At 38.5% G+C, this 20,451-nt stretch overlaps 2 protein-coding genes across 2 annotated transcripts; both read right to left on the bottom strand.

Annotated features, from left to right (window-relative positions):
- Positions 1-4,376: 4,376 nt before the first annotated feature.
- Positions 4,377-9,330, bottom strand: LOC144453478 (uncharacterized). Its single transcript, XM_078144789.1, has 4 exons — positions 8,884-9,330; positions 7,513-7,811; positions 5,543-5,782; positions 4,377-4,907 (listed from the first exon to the last, which is right to left on the bottom strand). The coding sequence occupies exons 1-4, from the start codon at positions 9,014-9,016 to the stop codon at positions 4,830-4,832; spliced, it is 750 nt and encodes a 249-aa protein (XP_078000915.1). The 5' UTR covers positions 9,017-9,330; the 3' UTR covers positions 4,377-4,829.
- A 3,188-nt stretch (positions 9,331-12,518) lies between these two features.
- Positions 12,519-19,504, bottom strand: LOC144453832 (amino acid transporter heavy chain SLC3A1-like). Its single transcript, XM_078145198.1, has 11 exons — positions 19,396-19,504; positions 18,924-19,103; positions 17,050-17,195; positions 16,545-16,670; positions 16,039-16,148; positions 15,887-15,902; positions 15,718-15,833; positions 15,122-15,320; positions 14,146-14,300; positions 13,189-13,309; positions 12,519-12,863 (listed from the first exon to the last, which is right to left on the bottom strand). The coding sequence occupies exons 1-11, from the start codon at positions 19,502-19,504 to the stop codon at positions 12,519-12,521; spliced, it is 1,623 nt and encodes a 540-aa protein (XP_078001324.1).
- Between the last annotated feature and the right edge of the window lie 947 nt (positions 19,505-20,451).

Below are 20,451 nucleotides of genomic sequence, written 5' to 3'. Positions count from 1 at the left end.
TACCTTAGGGAGCCGTCATTATTTACGACCGGGGGGGGGGAGGAATTGCTTCGAAAATCCACAAAATTTGAGTGACCCCCCCCCCCCCCAATCTGGCTTGAAATTTTTTCGTAACCCCCTCCTTGACACAAATTTTTTCCATAACCCCCCACACCATTTTACCGTCATCATAACTCATTAACTTTTTATGATGTGCTACAAACATTATACAAATTGAGATTGAGTGTTCCATTGAAACACCACATGCACACACACACTCACACACATGTATACGTACATATGCATACATACGTACGTACATACATACATACATACATACATACATATATACATACATACACACATACATACATACATACATACACACACATACATACATACATGTACATACATACATACATACATACATACATACATACATACATACATACATACATACATACATACAATATCAAAATTTTTATTTTGAATTTGAATTTCCTAATAATGTTTTGAATGCAGCATATTTCAAGAGGAAGGGGTAACAATGAATGCACCTTATTCCCAAAGTAGTACCATAGGTAAAATTTGAAATTAGGTGGTATTAGTTGAATCAAAGTTTGAGGGAGCCAAGTGGGGGTGGGGAAACCCCCTCCCGTCCCGGAGATTTTTGAATTTCAAGGACTAAAAGAATGCTTTCTGGTGCTATTTTAACATGTAAAATTTTGAGTAGCCCCCCCCCCTCCTTTCACTCCCCACCCCAATTTTTTAGGTAAACCCCCCCTTTCACTCCCAAGTTTTTGAGTGACCCCCCCCCTAAATTCCTCCGATCCCTCGGGTCGTAAATAATGACGGCTCCCTTACTTATCTCAACTACAAAACTACACATACATGCACTCGAAGATGATGTACATATGGAATGGAGCGTAGATTAGAGGGCGCCATCAACGACTATGTTTTATAGTCCGAGTCTCGTTTGAGCAGTGTGCTGATCCGTAGTTGTGAAATATTGACAGGACAGAGTTTAATGATCACTATTATTTTTTGCTTCTTAACTTTCTGCAGGAGTTTGCACACACAAAAAGTACGTTAAAACATACCTTTATAGCTTATGTATACAACAATGCTACAAATAGTGTACCGTTTTTGTGTGTGCAAACTCTGTATTAAACGATAAAAAGCTAAGGAAAAAAATTAACACTACAGTTATTGTCATCAAGTCACGTGTAGTATACACCATCAAGATGCATGTGTGCATAGAGATACATGTAGGACAACTTGCCCACGTGTACACATACTTGAATTCAATCGTGTAGGGTTTATGATTCCATGCACATTTTAATCTGTAGAAGGAATGTAAACTAACTGTGCACTATATATTGACTAAGCATAGTGATAGATTCGTGTTATCCCTAACAGCCTTCACAGGGGATACGTCTACTAAGAATGAGTATCACAAGACTATCTTATAACCAACTGTCGGCTTACGCTGACCATTCGCCTGGCTGGGTGTTGCAAAGGACGCCGGAACTAGATAAGGGAGCCATCAGTAATTACAGGGGGAGGGCAGGAAGCAATCAGGCCCGGTCTGTTGCGTAAAATATGACCTTCCCCTGATTCAGTGATCTAAAAAGAAATTGCCCTCCCTCAATCTCCTTTCTCTAAAACATGACCCCCCGGTCAAATATTCCAAAAACATACGGGTTACAATATAATGTGAAAATACAGAATCCATGGCAAGGACTCGATCCCACCCCTGCCATCAGAATTTACGGTGGGGGGGGGGGGCTTAGGAGAATTATTTTGTGTAAAAAAAATTCACAGCGCCCCCCCCCCTCCGCGCTCTCAAAAACATCATAACCCCCCCCCCCCCCCGGCTACACAGAATTTTATATGTTTAAAATTATACGCCCCCCCCCCCCACACACCCTTTCCGCATTCTGGAGATGTACATATATATGGTACACTACATTGAAATAACAGTGCCAATCGACTTCATCGTCCATACATAACAATTGGATATTTTCTTTACAAATAGATGTGGGCTTTCAGAGTTCCAAGGAGATGTCTAACATTGGACTGTAACCTATATATACTTGGAGATACTTAGCCAGCAGCTGGTTTTTTCCATTTCAATCTTGATTTTTATTGCTCGTGGGGAGGGTTTTGGAGGGGTGTATTCCTCACATATGGTGAGCACTTTTTTGAATAAGGACGTTTAGGAGGCCATTTATATTTAGTGGCAAATCATACACATTATCGAAAGCCATAGAGTACTTGAAAACTGTCTTCTATGAGCTAATTCTACACTCAATACATTATCATACAAACATATAGCTAAAAAGAGATTACGGCATGCGGCAGACACACACATATGAGATAGAGAGAGAGAGAGAGAGAGAGAGAGAGAGAGAGAGAGAGAGAGAGAGAGAGAGAGAGAGAGAGAGAGAGAGAGAGAGAGAGAGAGAGAGAGAGAGAGAGAGAGAGAGAGAGAGAGAGAGAGAGAGAGAGAGGGAGGGAGGGAGGGAGGGAGGGAGGGAGGGAGGGAGGGAGGGAGGGAGGGAGGGAGAGAGAGAGAGAGAGAGAGAGAGAGAGAGAGAGAGAGAGAGAGAGAGAGAGAGAGAGAGAGGGGGGGGGGTTCACATTCGCATGGCAGTCACCCGCCTCATCACAGGCTTAAGAACTTATTGCGGTTTGCAAATGTAATCGGTAAACGACCGATTCTGAAGTTTAAGTTGGTTCAAATCATGAGCAAAATAAATATATTTTGACGATACGGTACGATACAATACCGAGTTTATCACGTTTATATGGCGGCAGTAGTCCTTGTAGTCCTCGTCAGGTTATCAATGACGCTCAATGAGCGCCACAAGTATCAAAGCTGACGAAGAAAAAGCTGCCCTTGTTCTGAAAACTAATAGGGAATTGACAAACGAATTCGTTTTAACAAATTTTAGCAAATTTAGCGAAAAGGTCAGCCTGTGATCGAAAGGGCAAATGAAGATAGCATAATTTCTTAGAACATGGCTATATTTCGTAGAATGTTGGTCAAATGGTAAACCGGGGGTGTATGAGTTTACGTGTGTTTGGGTTAGGAAGAGGTAACGATAACGATTTACAAAGTAATAGATTTTATAAGCCGCAAAATACATTTCATGGCATAAAAATTGTGAAAACCGGTGAAAACTTTGTGGCATTATTGAGGCCGAATATAATTGTTTTGCTATAATCCCGGTAAGATTATCGGCGACGCTCAATGAGTGACACGAGCCATTTTGAGGTGTGTCGGCATTTCAAAACATGTACACTAGCACTCACCTCTCTTTCCTAGGATGACCCTGTTTTTCATAATCAGGTTTCTCATTGCTTACCGGTCGATTAAAAAAAAGAGAAGTAAAAAAGTAAAAAAATCACCTTGTTCATAATCCTCTGCCTCTCCTTTTCCTCCCCGCTATCTTCTTTTTATTGGATTCTTGGTAACAAGCCCAACTTCTATACACAATTGGCGTGTTCTCAGCCCCCTACTTGAATAACTTCCGTCATGAAAAATGTGTCGACGTCGGCATGACTGTAGACGACGTCGACAGTCCAGACAATTGCTTATTCTTGCCAGAGAGGGCGCTGTTCCACAATATAGTAGGTGGGCGAAAATAATTTTTTTTTAATTTTGATGTCGGAGCTGAAAATTTGGGTTGGTCGGGTAATGAGAAACAAGAGAAAAATAGGGTTATCTTTATAGGAAGATTTTAAAATAAGGGTATAGAACTAGAAATACGCTCTGAAGAAAAAACAACACATTTATATTAAAAGATGCGATACGAGAGCCTATTTAGCGTCTCGTATCCAAAACGGTGCTTAAAATGCGTTCTTGAGTGAGAATTAAGCCATATACATAGCTCAGACCACTATAGGACCTGGAATATGATTCAGTTTTTGAACTAAGTTTAACAGATCTAGTGAAGGCTAGGTGAGGCTGTGATCGTAGGGGCAAATGAACATTTTTTTAGAACACAGCAAGATTTCGTAGAATGTACATTGTTTATACATGCTTGGGCGATGGCCCTGGTGAGAAGGGGGTTAATTGCCACATATTAAAACTTTAAATTTATGAGGGGTTGACTAAATATGGTAATACTTGCATAACTTGATCATCAGTATCCCCTCTAAGTTCTTTGAGACTGAATAACTTAAAGAAGGAGAAGGAAAAAATTGGAAAGGGTGAAATCATGTGGCGGCCGCGTAGGAATGGTCCGGAAGGAGTATGTAAAGATTATGAATGTCAAATAATACCTGGGTGTTATTTTCGTCTATATAATCCAACCATATATGCGCACACATACTAGAGATATTAGCCATGTATAACATGCTCAGTTTAATACAACAATTTATTATCACCATATTTCAAAACATGATTGGAACAAAATCTTGTTTCAAGTAAGGTTTTTTCAAACATATAATAGTTTTGCCAGCTGTGAAAGGTGAAGCCTCATAATCAAGTCATTATTATCAGATGTGTTGTATTAAACTGTGTTTACCATGTCTAAATGTACGAATATATAAAACGCGCATATGAGTTCTACAACTGTCAACCATTGGAATGGTGTCTCTCGGTATTAACTTCCTACGTTATTGAACAAATTATTATTTGACCTTGAAGATGAAGGTCAAGGTTAAAACTTTAGTGTCAAAACAGAAGGTTTTTAACTTTACAAATATAGGTGCAGACTATAGAATGGTGTCTCGATACAAAACTTCATAAGTGTAAACCAATAATCCCAAACTCAACAAAAATTTTAAAGGAAAACAGCAGCGGCAGTCGTTTAGGTCCTTGTGTAGACAGCAGACTTTTTTTAGTCAGATTCACCGGCATTTTGATACGGTGGCTTGGTGTGGCAATCACATGGGGCCATGCAACAATGGTGACATTTCTGGAGGAGAAAGCAGATGAATTTATTACTAAGACTTCATCTTTACAGCCGGGTGTAGTTACTTTGGTAAACATCCAGAATGTTAAATTTCAAATTGACTCTGGCCAATACACTCTGATGGTCCTCCAGACAGTGTAGAAAGTATTGCTTGTCAACACTTTCAGACTGTGTGTCAAGCATTGCCTGTCAACACTGCCAGACAGTGTAGCAAGTATTGCCTGTCAACACTGCCAGACTGTGTGGCAAGCATTGCCTGTCAACACTGCCAGACTGTGTGGCAAGTATCGCCTGTCAACACTGCTGATTATAACACATCAGACAAGGCAACTGAACATAAATTGTTGTATAGTTCCTCACCACTCTTCAATAAAACATTTCTTACCGAAACAAAGAACAAATTTATACTCATGTATTCATTTAGGCCAAGTCCATAATAATAGTTACAGGAATGAAATAACCTAGAAAAATAAAGATTCAATTCATAGGATTTGCTCATACGACATTTACATGCCTCACTTGTGCATCCACTATGATCATCATGTTTCAATCTTGGAAATAACTCCAGTGTTATGAAAAAAATATTACTTTGTTTTCACACTCGTCGCGAGAGGGCGCTATTAGCAATCAATACTCACGTTGCAGTGGCTCTCGCATCTACCAACACAGGTACGGCATTTTCTGCAATGATTACGTCTCTCGCCACTGCTCATCTCACGCATCACATAATCACACCATGAATACGCATAGACTTCGTCACAGTCATCACCAGGGCAACGTATCAACCCAGGAATACATTCATGTAACTTTACAGTGGTATCGCAGCAATACAACTCTTTGTCAGTATCCAATAGTTTCCGAAGACTTTCATCTGATACCTGTAAACATTTATAATGTGATTAATGCATGGAAATATTAATGAATTCGTCTTTCAAAGTAAATATAGTAGTGATACTTCAGTGGACGGACAAAAATCGTCCTATAAGGCAATAATTGTGTGTTCCCGATAAACATGGCCTCAGAAACTAGGGTCGGGGTTTTATTTTATTTTATTTTCTCTTTGTAATTGTTTTTAAAAAAAAAAAAAAAAAAAAAAAAAAAAACATTGCTTCGACCCAAAAACAAACAAAATGTCGGTCAGAATACCCCTTCAGTGACAGTTTGATGAAATAGGTACAGGCATCGACTGGGGAAAGAAAATAGACGTACATCGAAGGTCAAGTAGACAAAACATTTCTTTTAATATGTTTAGAAAATGTTTAGGGTCGGGGGGGGGGGAGACATAAAGTACGGTCGGTTGCGTTATCAGAAACACACAATTTCTTTTCTTGGCCTACACTACCACGCAGAGTTTAACTTAGCACAAACAATATATGGGGAATCTTTCAATCTAACGATTTAGTTGACATGGACAATGAAATATATAAATTAATGGACAAAATACAGCGACATATTAAGATATTTTACAAAGCCATCCATACCCAGACATGAATATGGATTAGATGGACATTGAATATTCTTGACTCTTGAGGGCCGACTCGGGTAGTCATGAATATGCATTTATAATCTAATACGTATTCATGAGACAGCAATATAATAAGAACAATGACTCCTAGTCTAGGCCTAGCTATATCCTTCAGCTTGCTCCCTTCTAAAGTGAATCCACAATTTATTTCAATTATAAATTCTTATAAACAATTAACATAATTTTACAATGCTCAAATGATTGGATGATAAAATCATCAACACCATAAATGAATAAACCGAAGTGTTGTCGTTGCCTTAATTTAATGCAAATAATATTGACAAATATGAAAAGTTGCTAAACATTGTGATAACGCCATTGCTCTTCCAGCTACCAGTCTAGTTCCTATACAGTATCGTTACCATTTACACCTCCACTCATAGTGCAGTCAAAGTCGTTACTCTATAGAAGTCCTGAGATGCATATAATGAAGCAATTTAAAACTCATTCACAGCCACCCACACAATCCTTAGCACCACATCTTGTTAATCAATCACAATATTATATTCTAACCAATAACACCGTCCCTCATAAAGTTAGTGTTTATTGTGACAGTTATGTGATGTCCAAATATGGTATATTTGTCAGCTCAGGATGTTAATTATACACCGTTTACTTCACCATAACAATTGGGGTTCACTGATTGGATGAACAACTTTTTGTGCTGATTGGGGGACTTTGACTAGACGTGGTTTAGTTAGAAACCATGTTGGCATCCAGACTATCTCCAGCTGCCCGTAATTAGTCATTATTTGACATCGACTCTTAGTGTTGTCACCTCAGAATACATGTAATACATGCAAACATTTGTTCTAAGTATTAATTCATCACACTTGTGTCACATATCAAAACTTTGCGAATATCAGTAAGTTGTATTCTGTCATCCTTGACACAAATTGTGAACTCATGTATCATAATGTCAGAAAATAGAACTTGTGGTGCATAGTGACAGTCACTCTGACGAATCTGAGTGCCTTGATGTAGAACACAACACGGGGGGGGGGGGGACGGGTTAGAGGAACTACACACGATTCGATGACACAGGTCGGAGTTGACCGTTGAGGAAAAATTTACTGTTCTTACCCGCGTCAAAAATTGCATCAAACAGGGGTCTTCTTTACACTTGTCGACATCAACACCAAACTCGGTCATGACCCCTAATAGATTCATCGGATTCCTACAATCAGTGCATTTACAGGAAGAACCACACATTTTGCCGTCTTTGTGGCATCTACATCGAATATTAATACAGCTAGTCTTGCATCTACAAGACGTTGGTTTATCCGGACTGCTTCCAGTTACACGTTCACCACTACCTGTGACAGATAAATCCGAGTCGAGTCGTGCTTTCTTGTTTCTTTTCGCCAAAGGCGAGGCATAATCTGGAGGAAAAAAATATTCAACACTTTTATCATGCACTTGCTTCAGTTTGGGTTAATGCAAGTACTTCATCCTAGTTCTAAAAGTCTATGCATGCCCTAATGCCGTCCGCTTTTCCATGTTTCCTTTTTGTTGTGAGACAGTCACAGGAAACATCTTGAATGAGGGGATCGATAGTGATTATGACGGGTAGGCAAAACTAACTGTCAGCACTACATAAACTTTAGAACCACGCAGGTTATCATATGTTGACTTGTAATCTCTTCGAATATTAGTTACATGAGTAATGTTGAGTCTAATAGGTAGCTATTGACAAGGTGAAGCATCTGTTTGTTTTGCTCGGATTGTTTCGATGACGTTGATAAACGAGCCCACGCTTTATTACCGTGTATCAAATGTCATGTTCGGCCCCAAGTAAGTACTTGAAAATGGCGCGAAACAATATCTTTCCAAACTTTCCCTTGTTTCAAATTGGCACAGCTCAACTACAGTACACAAGCGTTACTTGCATAATTTATACAGTACAAACTGTAAACAAAATATACAAATGTAATAACAACGTTCTTTTTAAGCCAGAAGCTGTACTTTCAAGCAGTGCAGTGCAGCTTAGTCAATCAATCGACTTGTGTTGGTTGTCCAGTCTGTATTGAATCGGCACAGCTGTAGTCTATGAGGATGCCAATGTGGCCTCTAACTAAACCAGTGAGTGGAGGTATAAATGGTACTGTATAGGAACTAGTCTATCACAGCTAGTACAACGTAGATTCTTCCATAGGGTCGAGTAATATTTCTTAGATTGTCCCTGTCCTTGTCTACTGGCTAAATATGACGTTTTGACTTGAAATATAGATAGTGATTCTCCACTGCCTATTCTTGAACTAGTTATATTCTAGTATAGAGCGCATATTGATACATTTGTAATAGCAGGATTCGTTTGATATTTTACTTAATCTATATAAAGCAGAAATACGTGTGCCTGTGGATTCTTCTTGTAACTATAGAGAATCGGAACCAGGCAACTCTATTTTTGGTTACATTGATTCAAGTTTTCAAAACGAACAACTTTTAACATACCTAGCTGTGTCTCGTAGAAACTCATGTCCATGGATCTCAGTAATTCGTCCACTTCGCAATCGCTAATTCCAGATGATCCGAAGCTTCGCTTACTGGTACTACTACTGCCGCTACACGAGCTTCCGATAGACATGTGTTATCGACTTGTCTTTGGTGGTGATAGCTATTGACCAAATTCAAGTTGTAATCTCAGACGCACGCGCACACAGTCTATCTCAGAGGTACCAGAATCTCAGGACACGTATTCAGTGGATAAACTCACAAGCACTCAAAACATTACTTTTGGTGAAGAAGATGTATGCTTAAACCAACAATACGAGAGCTTTGGATCCGTTTTCCCAGCGTTTTCCTTCACTTACAACAGTTCAGACTAGATTGAATCAATTAGTTCTCCGTAGTATTCCTACTACGACGCAGATCAGTTACCGTAAGTAAAGACGTGTTGCTCTCCTTTGTCCCACAAGATCTCTACTCGTATCCGTTGGCTTTTCCGCATACACCCTACATTCACATTTTATTCAAATTCAAAGCTTCATTCCGTAATACAAATATGGTTAGTAAATAACATGTTTACAGTAAACTTCAATTCTTTTCCTTATTTAGGAAGTGTTTATGAACTATAGTTAATTTAATTCAGAGATAAACAGTTTTGGAAATACCCTTTTCCACTATAGTTGAATTCATTAAAAGTTGTGATTTATCACTTGTAGTGACACATGCAACATTCACTTAATTACAAGTAATAACATGGCCTAGCTCGTATTACTATCTCATTAATCAATTAGACCTCACACAGCCGGGTAGCCTAGATACAATTTACTGTTTGTTTCTAATACAATTATATACTTTGTAACACATGAGACTGTTAACGTTGACTTCCGACACGTTTTGAAAATACTCGTTGAATGTGCACAGTTGACAATGAACAAGAACACGGAGAGAGTGCTCTGATGTGATGTGATGTGATGTGATGTGATGTGATGCGATGTGATGTGATGTGATGTGATGTGATGTGATGTGATGTGATGTGATGTGTGTCGGAGATCGTCAAAAATACAATATCCCGCCGGATTTCAAATTTTGAATATTCATAAGACGATACTACTTGGAAAGGTGTAATATCTGATTTCGAGATTTCAAAGATCTTCAAATAGACAAATTGATACGGCATTCTGGGATAAAAATCTTGCACTTTTGTCACATTTTGCAGACGAAATGGTAACATTTATTTGTAAACATGACTATATGTTCATGTTCAAAAACACTACACCCATACTTTAGTATGGTCGCTTCGGTATGGCTCAACAAACAATTTTACAACTTCTAAGTACAATTTTAAGCGCTACATGCACACTTATTATGATTGTGATATGTTCCAAGTCGCTAGGTACAGCTCACAGGCATTTGTTTCCCGAGTTATGGCTCAGAATATTTCTATCAGAATACATTAAAATGACGATAATATCGTTAATATTGACGTATTAAACCAACACTATATGAAAGGGGTAAAATTACACATGTTTCTGTGATCGCGCAGTTTCACTAAATGCGAAGGAAGACACTTTATGTGTCTTCCTTCGCATTTAGTGAAACTGCGCGATCACAGAAACATGTGTAATTTTACCCCTTTCATATAGTGTTGGTTTAATACGTCAATATTAACGATATTATCGTCATTTTATTGTATTCTGATAGAAATATTCTGAGCCATAACTCGGGAAACAAATGCCTGTGGTACAGCTTCATGTACAACATATCTGACTTACAGAGGTCAAAGTTCGTATTTCGTTTTAAAGCCATAAACACGCAGGCACTTGTTTCCCTTGACTCTCTCACAGTCCTAAAATTACTAAAATTAAAGCTAAACGAATTATTTTGTATGTACCGATACCATCTACATAACCATACCCGAATATCTGTGTACTGTGCGCCCTCATCGACTACGTAGAGATAACCATTCGTTGACGTGTGACTGCGACGCTCCGTGTTTTCGCGAAGCCCGGGCTTACAAGGATAGTACAAGGATATTCGAGTACGGCTATGTAGATGGTGTCGGTACATAAAATAATTCGTTTAGCTTTAATTTTAGTAATGCGAAGCTCCGACGACTGTGAGAGAGTCTATTGTTGCCCGAGATATGTATCAGAACATTTCTATCAGAATACAATAAAATGTCGATAATATCGATAATATTGATGTATAGCCAACTGTATACCAAGAAAGGGGTAAAATTACACTTGTTTCTATGATCGCTCAAGTCCACCCACCGCGTTGTTATTTCGCGGTGGGTGGACTTGCGCGATCATAGAAACAAGTGTAATTTTACCCCTTTCATATACAGTTGGCTATTAAAATACATCAATATTATCGATATTATCGACATTTTGTTCTGATAGAAATGTTCTGATACATATCTCGGGGAAACAATCAAATGCGTGTGCATAAACCCTGTGTACATTTTTATATTGTATCTGTATTGTAATATGGTTTTAATGTATAGAACCCGTCACCGTAATTTCCCTTCGAGAGATAATAAAATTTTCTTGTATCTTCGTATGCCAGAAAGTCAATGACCAAAGGACCCATCGATGGCATCGTACACGATTAACGCACTGATTACATAACTTATAAGGCCGAGATCAGAAAACAACAGACGGGTGGTAAAAGTAAATTGGAAGTTTATTCGACAAACAACCAAATGTGAGAAATGGTTCATAAGCCATAAAAATTGCCCCACTACACACGTAACCACAAGGAATGTTTATGGAATTTTATTACCTTGACCTCTGACCTTTACGGTATATGGAAACTGGGTAATTAGGAATGAGTTTGTAGTGCATTTACTCACAAAGCTGGTGGCACTTATTTAATTTTATTTTAAATGAACCTTATTTAAAGCTGTGTGTGTGTGTGTGTGTGTGTGTGTGTGTGTGTGTGTGTGTGTGTGTGTTTGTTTTCAGTCGTCTATTTACAGATTGTATGTACACGTTAACCTGTTGATCACTGGGTTGATCGAAGATGCGTCTGTACCCGTTACCCATTAAGGTAACACCCCAAACCCTTGTCAAAGAGGCAATCTGCGGCTTCAAATGGGGTGAAGCATCTTGAGATTTGAAGCCCCAAGTACCACTACCCTTTAGACCAGGGGACTAGGGGAGGGTCACATTTTATGCCACAGGTTTGATTTGCCGTTCCGTTCTGACCCCAAATTTGAATCCCGTACCATTAACCTAAACAACTTCACATGATAAAGTTTTCACGTATTGCGTATAAATGAAACACCATTTCGACAGGGGATTAAAAGCGATTACAGGATTACCATGGTAAATTCAATAATTTGTCATCTTGACACTTTTTTTATTAATGGTTAAGTATACAGCGCTAGGGTCAATCCGTAAGGTCAATTGATTAGTTCAACACATTCTTTATATTTCAATGCTTAGTGACGTCATACAATAAATGTGCCCAATAAGTTGATTTTTTTCTGAAGAAACCATGAATATGTGATACTGTTATAAATTACACCAACTCAAATTAGATCCATAGACTTTGATGATCCATTGATATTAACTCACTCCATAGAAATGTCATTTTATAGTAACATCGCGATCGATCAAATGTATTTCATTCAGTGGTTAGATTTTGATTACAAGTCCTTCACCAGGGTCGAGGAATAGCTTATTCAACTGAACGGTCTTCCCATTTCGATCCATCAAACTACTAACCACGACTTCGCCCTCTATCGGCAGGGACTCTTCCTGCTCGAAGTAGTCGTCTTCCCGAGCCGAGTCACCGAAATTGATGGTCACCAGGTACCGATTGTAACCAGACAGAGTTGACTCTCTGATGTACGAAAATATATCGTCGTCCACAAGAATGTAGGAAATAGAACCGACCGGGAATACTCTTTCTTCGCCACTCCGCAATGACGTCAGCGCTTTGAAGAGACTGAGCACCGACTTGTCATCACTACTTTGTGCCTGAAATAAATCACATTACACGTTCGTCGGTTATTATTTGACTAATCCTGTTCTCGGTGTCAGTTGTTACAATTTGATACCACAAATACAAAAAACGTTTCAAATAGATTTTCTGTAAATTTGATTATGCCCAGCAGCTGATAAATCATACTATTAAACGGCATGTGCTTGCACATGATGAACTAGTCAAAAATAATTATTGCACTTTAAACAAATGTATAACAGATTACACCCGACGAATTGTACTCTTTCTTTAAAAAAAACGACCCCCATGCCCTCCTCCTCCATTACTCAATTGCCATAATAGTGTAATTAATTAGCATACCTCGACATTTACAGTTTCATAGTTCGGATTCACGGGTAACCATGTACTAGAACTGTTTGAAAACCCAGCATGATTTTCTGTCGACCACTGCATTGGAGACCTCGCACCATCTCTCGATTTACTCTGTGTAAACAACAACAATAAGAACAGAAAGTTAGTGTTGATAACTACAATTGATACCTCGTAACATCTCAAGTTCTACTCTGAGAAAAAAACATCCTATCATAATTCAAGATAGCGGTTTCACATGTACGGGGAAGAGTGAGTAATTGAGATGACATTCAACTAATTGGGTAGATACGAAAACACAGTTCCTAATACAGATGTCACTGAATATACGTATATGAAATTAAAATTGCCATCTTTCTAGAATCTACGACTGTGGAAAGCCAGCTACCATCCAGCTAAGATAAACACCAGTTACAACTATTGTAGCAACATGTTGGTATACGCTATTAAATAACATGGACCGGGTGTTGATGTCAGTACACTCACAGAAGGGTGGAATTTCTGATAATGAAATCTTCACCAGTGTTTTTTTTTTGAAAAACCGTATAGACTTCCATGATCTTCCAGTTTACATTTTCAATTTGGTGGACTTCAGGTGTTTACACTATCATGATTACAGGGTGATTATATCCACACAACAAAGGCATCCTATACCCCCCCCCCCGCCACACACACACTTGTGTATTCTACCACATGGAACAATTGTTCAATAATTTTAGTTTGTGTCTACCTTACGTTAGCTGAAGGCTGGCTTTCCGCAGTAATAATTTTTATATAAGTTTCAAGTAAAAGATGCTGGGTATACCATTACCACTGAGATAACAAATCACCAAGTTGAAGATAACAGTTTTGTTTCATCCCTACACTTTAACACGAGCTAGTAACGATAACATGTGATTCAGTAAAGAAGCCTGACTCACAGGGTCACCCTTGGCAGCTGGATCTTGCAAGTTGTCTTCAGTAACAATGATATCCTCCATTCCTATTTCGTCGCCGTAGTAAATAGTTGGACTGCCCGGCAAAGTGAGTAACAAAATGTGACAAGAACGGGCGTGATTTTGGCCAACATGTGAAGCAATACGTGGTTTGTCGTGGTTACCCAACTGAAATTCAAAGATATCAATATAAGTCAAAATTAATTTATCTATGACAAAATAAAAAGGCACATTGCTACAAGTGCCATATGGATGAGGATTGGGTATTTATTTTGGATTTTTTAATTTATAAAACAATTTTATCATGGCTTCCTACTGAAAAATGAATGTAAAATAACATAGACCAAGTCTGTGTTTGTAACTCAATAAATTGCAAAAAAATGATAAAACATGAGTAAAAAAGTTTTGTTATTGTACGTACAATAACAAACATTTTACACACTTATCAGTTTTTTGCCATTTATTGAGTTACAAACAGGGACTTGACATATGTTGTTTCACATTTATTTTTCAATTAGGAAGCCATGATAAAATTGTTTTGTAAATTAAAATTCCAAAATAAATGTCCAATCCTAATCCATATGGCTACTAAAAACACAAGTCCACCACAGTAAAACTGTTTTGTTATAACGGTGTGGGGCATATATGCATGTCATGCTGAGCAATGGTATTGGCATGATCACAGTTTTGCAAATAGAGTGCTTAAAATAATCGGAACGACGACAAACTCTTGAAATTTTCAAGCGTGTTATTAGGTGCAGGCAAACATGTCATACATACATTATTCTGTCATACATACATACATACATACATACATACATACATACATACATACATACATACATACATACATACATACATACATACATACATACATACATACATACATACATACATACATGCATACATACATGCATACAATTACATACATACATACATACATACATACATACATACATACATACATACATACATACATACATACATACCAGGAAATTAGGGTGCTTGCCGCTTGGCATACTTTCCAGCCATCCTGCCACCATCTCTTTGACTTTATATCCGAATATTCTACCATTGTCGATAATTTCCAGGAAATTCAAATTGTGAGGAAAGTTGGTTTCTTGCCCATTCAAGCCATAGTATGATGCCACCACGTCTAAATCGTCATACGCTTCTGACGTCAGAAATCTGTAGAATTGAGAGAAATTCGTTCTCTTGACCGACTATCTCTACTTTCTCTACTGTCATCATTTGACCACATTGTCTTTTCACTGTCACCATCCACCCATTTATCCACTACCTACCTACCCATCCATCTATCCATCCATCCATCCATCCAATCATCCATCCATCCATCCATCCATCCATCCACCCACCCACCCATCCATCCATTCACCCATCCACCCACCCACCCACCCATCCATCCGTACATCCATCTCCCTCCCTCATCCTCCGTCCATCCACCCATCCACACACACACACACACACACACACACACACACACACACACACACACACACACACACATACACACACATACATAAACACACAACGGTCCACCTCCCACCCCCCAACCATTACGTACCTATAAGCTCCAGTGGTTGAATAGTAATCCATTTCACCAGAACGCCAACCTCTAACAATGTCATGTACTCCTTCATATTCTTTGGTATAATTATGGAGTAGACTGTCGTAGTCGTACTGTACAGTAAATCAAATTAAGTAAAACGAGTTTTATGGCTATCATTCATGACAAAGAAATTTAAGCAACTTCGGCAACACATGAAATCATCAAATTTATCAAAAAACAAGAGAAAAGATGACAATGGTTCGATTTGAAAAACAGTATTATATTGGGTACATAGTATTTGAGAAAGCACTCACCCCAGGATCGTTACCAGAATACTCGGGATTGGGTAGCTCATCTTGTGAGTAATCTTCAGTTTCCAAGAGGTGCTGGACTGCATTGATACGGAAACCATCTACGCCTTTCTTCAACCAGTAGTCGAGAATATTCTGTGTGATATAAAGGTCATGGACTTTAAGAACTTGTCTTATTTAGCCCAGTCTAGCAATTTCTTACATGCTGTCGTTTTTTATGACAAGTCTCCGGGCGATATTCATCTCAGCTATCTCACCTACGCCTGTCCTCCTCCACCACCACCATCACCACCACCACCACCACCACCACCACCACCATCACCACCACCACCACCACCACCACCACCACCATCACCACCACCACCACCACCACCACCACCACCATCACCACCACCACCACCACCACCACCACCACCACCACCACCACCACCACCACCACCACCACCATCATCACCACCACCATCACCACAAGCAACAGCACCATGACATTCACCTTCACCTTCACATTCACATTCACATTCACCGACTTACATCAAATTCTTTCTTGACATCATTATTTCTCCAATTTAAATCCGGCTGCTCTTTCAAAAACTGATGTAGGTAATATTGTCCACGTTCATCGTCATACGTCCATGCACTGCCTCCCCATACACTGAGCTGAAATTTAAAAAATGTCGATGTATCAGTCACGTGCCCAATAAATACTTTTTTGAGACCCAAATTTGTCACTTTCCAGTTCTAGTACCTTCGAGGAATGCGACCAGGGCCAGAGTGAAATATTTTGAACACCCTTCCCCGTCTGGATTGGTATATTTGCAAAGACAACTTGACACAGTGCTAAAACTGAAAGTACTTAAGGGCTACTGCCACCACATTCCAAATTGTATAAACAGAGAGTCTGTGAATGGGGCATTACATAGGAGTAACATAGCTGCAACCAAAAAACTAAGAAAGTTTAGAATCATACAAGATCATACAACAACTGTAAATGCAAGAACTATAAAATATCTAAAACAAAATAAAAACCTATACATACCCAGTTATTGGGTGGGGTGCCTTTAATTCCATCAACCCATATATAATGTGATTTGTAGTCGTTGTCTTTGCTCTTACGACTCTCGTTAAACCATGCATGGTGTTGACTGGAATGGTTTGGTATAAAGTCTAGGATAACTCGCAGACCTGTAACACAGAAAGCGAAAACGACGTTATTCTCTTGCCAGTCTGTCGCATTGACGACTCTAAAATAAATCCTCTTAATTTCATCCTATGCCTAAAATGTCTAAATGCACCACGTTATGTTATGTTATGTTATGTTATGTTATGTTATGTTATGTTATGTTACGTTATGTTACGCTATGATATCAGTTAGTTGCACGTACTCTGAGTATCAATGGTCATAATTTGAAATCAGAACACTCTTTTCAATAACGTCGACTGTTTCCAAGGGAACTGTACTAAACAAACCACCAGCCCTTCAGGTCATCTAATATGCTGTAGTCTTATAAAATTAACCATAAAACCACAGATACAACACAAGATACGTACAGCCGTCTTAGTTTCAAAGACGTGGTGTCCTCCTGTTCACTGCGTTGATACGAGGGATAATAAGGGGAGAACCATTTGATTTCTGGGGGGGGGGGGTATGGAGGATTTTGAGAAAAAAAATTTGTTTCCAGGTGAACCAGAAAAAAAAAATTTTGATCCTGTAATGGCTTGAGAAAAAAAATTGTCATAACAGACAGAAGTGAAAAAAAAAATTGTCACAATGCACCAGAAATGAGCAAATTTGGAAACCTTATTCTCATGTATTTTTTGGCAGTGCGCCGCCATAGACTGAGGTGGCGCAAATGTTTTTGATACAAGTATAAATTCCCGTTTTTTTTCCAGCACTTATCATTAAAGCATGCACTATATAGCTCTGCTTTAAACCCAAGTGCACACAAACTTTTCCTTTCCTTTTCTGACCCAAGAAAACATATTTCAGGATTTTTGTTGCAATATCTCAATGACACAGTCAATATCTGAAGGGGACTATTTGGCTTCTGTAAATTAAGACAATTTAAAAAACAAGACAGGAGTCAATAAACCAGTGTTAAAATCAATATATTTTTCTTTCAATATAAATCTCTTATACAGATGTACAAATAAATCTTTCTCAAGTTGACAATGAAAATTGAGGAACAACAAATATAACGAAATACAAAAAATAATATCTTCCCTGAGAACTGAGGTTTAGTACTGATCAGAGTTGATTTTGGAACTGTTCTATAATTTAAAGTTGTTATTTAACGTAGACAGACGTCTTTCATACTAACTGCTAATTCTTCTACTTGCACAGAACAAGTTATTTAGAGGTACAGTTGTGAACCATTGTGACGTGGTATAGGTATGAACAACGCATTACAAACTTAATGACTAATTAAAAAAAAAATTTGCACTGCTACTCCATTTGAAAAAAAAATTGATGCAGGACGGACAGTAGAAAAAAAAATTGCTGTCACTCTGACTGGAAAAAAATTTGCTCCCATACCTACTTCCTCCATACCCCCCCCCCCCCCAGAAATCAAATGGTTCTCCCCTAATGACCAGCTAACGATGTATCTCAACAGCGCAGAGAACAATCTACGTGATTGTTAACAAGGGAGTAGGAGAAATGTTTTGTTTACCACCCATCAATGGATGTCAGCACGTGTGTGTGTGTGTGTGTGTGTGTGTGTGTGTGTGTGTGTGTGTGTGTGTGTGTGACACGACCAATCATCATCATCATCATCATCATCATCATCATCATCATCATCATCATCATCATCATCATCATCATCATCGTCATCATCATCACCATCATCATCCATTCATTCATTCATTCATTCATTCATTCTTGTTGTCTTTGTAACCTCGCTTTTAACTTACCTCTCTGCTTCAAAGTCAGCAACAAAAGCTCAAATTCATTGACGTCGCCAAAAAGAGGATCAATATCATAATAGTCGCTAATATCGTTACCATTGTCTACTTGGGGAGACTTGTAGATGGAGTTCATCCAGATGGCATTTACACCAATGTCTTCGATGTAGTCCATTTTCTCTTCAATACCTATGTTTAAACAAAATACAATTACGGCTTTTACTTTCAAGAAACCTGGTAATGAGCTGACTCGAAAATAGTACATCGTGTGTGTGTGTGTGTGTGTGTGTGTGTGTGTGTGTGTGTGTGTGCGTGTGTGTGTGTGTGCGTGTGAAAGAGAAAGAGAAAGAGAAAGAGAAAGGGAGAGAGAGAGAGAAGAGAGAGAGAGAGAGAGAGAGAGAGAGAGAGAGAGAGAGAGAGAGAGAGAGAGAGAGAGAGAGAGAGAGAGAGAGAGAGAGAGAGAGAGAGAGATTAAACTTACCAGCTAGATCTCCAATTCCATTGTCGTCGGTATCTTTGAAAGAACGCGGATAAACTTGGTAGAAAACGGCAGTCTCCCACCATGGAAGGCACGTTGGTGTAGATACCATGATATAGATGGCACCAATTATAATACCCACCCAACCAACGATAAGTAGAATAACTATGGTCCAACGAGCAATTACCCAACTTGGTTTGGTGGAATACTCCAGTAGTTCCTCTCTGGAAAGACCTATAGGATTCAGACGAGACCATAACAATCTGTCAGATTTTAACAGCGTCACTTTTGACAACAGTAATAAATAGCATATTGTGTGATTGATTTTTCAATTCGTAGATGATTGATGCACATCACATAGGAATATTCGCAGAGAGGAAAATATCACAGGGTTTAGTACTGCACAAAGAACGCTATTCTTTAGTTCAATGCAAACATCATATATGTAACTTGGGTAATAGGAGTAATGTCATATTATTAAGTCATACTAAAGTCTCGTGTATCTTTTGTCATGTCATATAATTCTACCACAGTTAAATGTATTCGTGTTGTAATGGTGTACGAACTCCTCATATATTCTTTTGTCTTGACTTCCATTTTTATGACAATTCATATCATAAGAACCCAGTCTACGAAATTGATGGCTTTCATTTTGAGGATAGATTTCTCTCGAGATGTTACGGTAACGCCACATGCAAGCATTTACAAGTGAAGCTTGATACAAATAAACTGGGAGAGTAAACAAATGCATTGGCTTAATAACACTTGGCACAGTACAGAGACTTCTATTAAATTCCATCATTTGATAAGAATAGTTAATATGGCCTCTCCACACAATAGCAAGCATGTTAGGAGCAGCATTAGCAGAAAAATAAAACATATATACAGTACTACTAAAACAATTAGAGAAGATATAACTAGTAATAAATCACATACAGACTGGTTAAAACAAACAAACAAACAAACAAACAAACAAACAAACAAACAAACAAACAAACCAAAGGGAGGGAAGAAGAGAGATAAATTATGCTTCAAATGTTAGTAGTCAAAAAGATCAAA

Source organism: Glandiceps talaboti, chromosome 2, assembly GCF_964340395.1.
Source record: "Glandiceps talaboti chromosome 2, keGlaTala1.1, whole genome shotgun sequence".
Classification (NCBI taxonomy): Eukaryota; Metazoa; Hemichordata; class Enteropneusta; family Spengelidae; genus Glandiceps; species Glandiceps talaboti.
This window is presented reverse-complemented; position numbering and strand designations above follow the sequence as displayed.

Coding starts and splice junctions, on each gene's coding strand:
- LOC144453478 (XM_078144789.1), bottom strand. CDS start 9,016: ATGTCTATCGGAAGCTCGTGTAGCGGCAGTAGTAGTACCAGTAAGCGA. Junction 5,783..7,512: donor TGATGCAATTTTTGACGCGG/GTAAGAACAGTA, acceptor AAATGTTTACAG/GTATCAGATGAAAGTCTTCG. Junction 4,908..5,542: donor GATGCGAGAGCCACTGCAAC/GTGAGTATTGAT, acceptor TTTCTCCTCCAG/AAATGTCACCATTGTTGCAT.
- LOC144453832 (XM_078145198.1), bottom strand. CDS start 19,504: ATGGTATCTACACCAACGTGCCTTCCATGGTGGGAGACTGCCGTTTTC. Junction 14,301..15,121: donor GCAAGCACCCTAATTTCCTG/GTATGTATGTAT, acceptor TTTGAATTTCAG/TTGGGTAACCACGACAAACC. Junction 12,864..13,188: donor ATGAAACTGTAAATGTCGAG/GTATGCTAATTA, acceptor GATTTATTTCAG/GCACAAAGTAGTGATGACAA.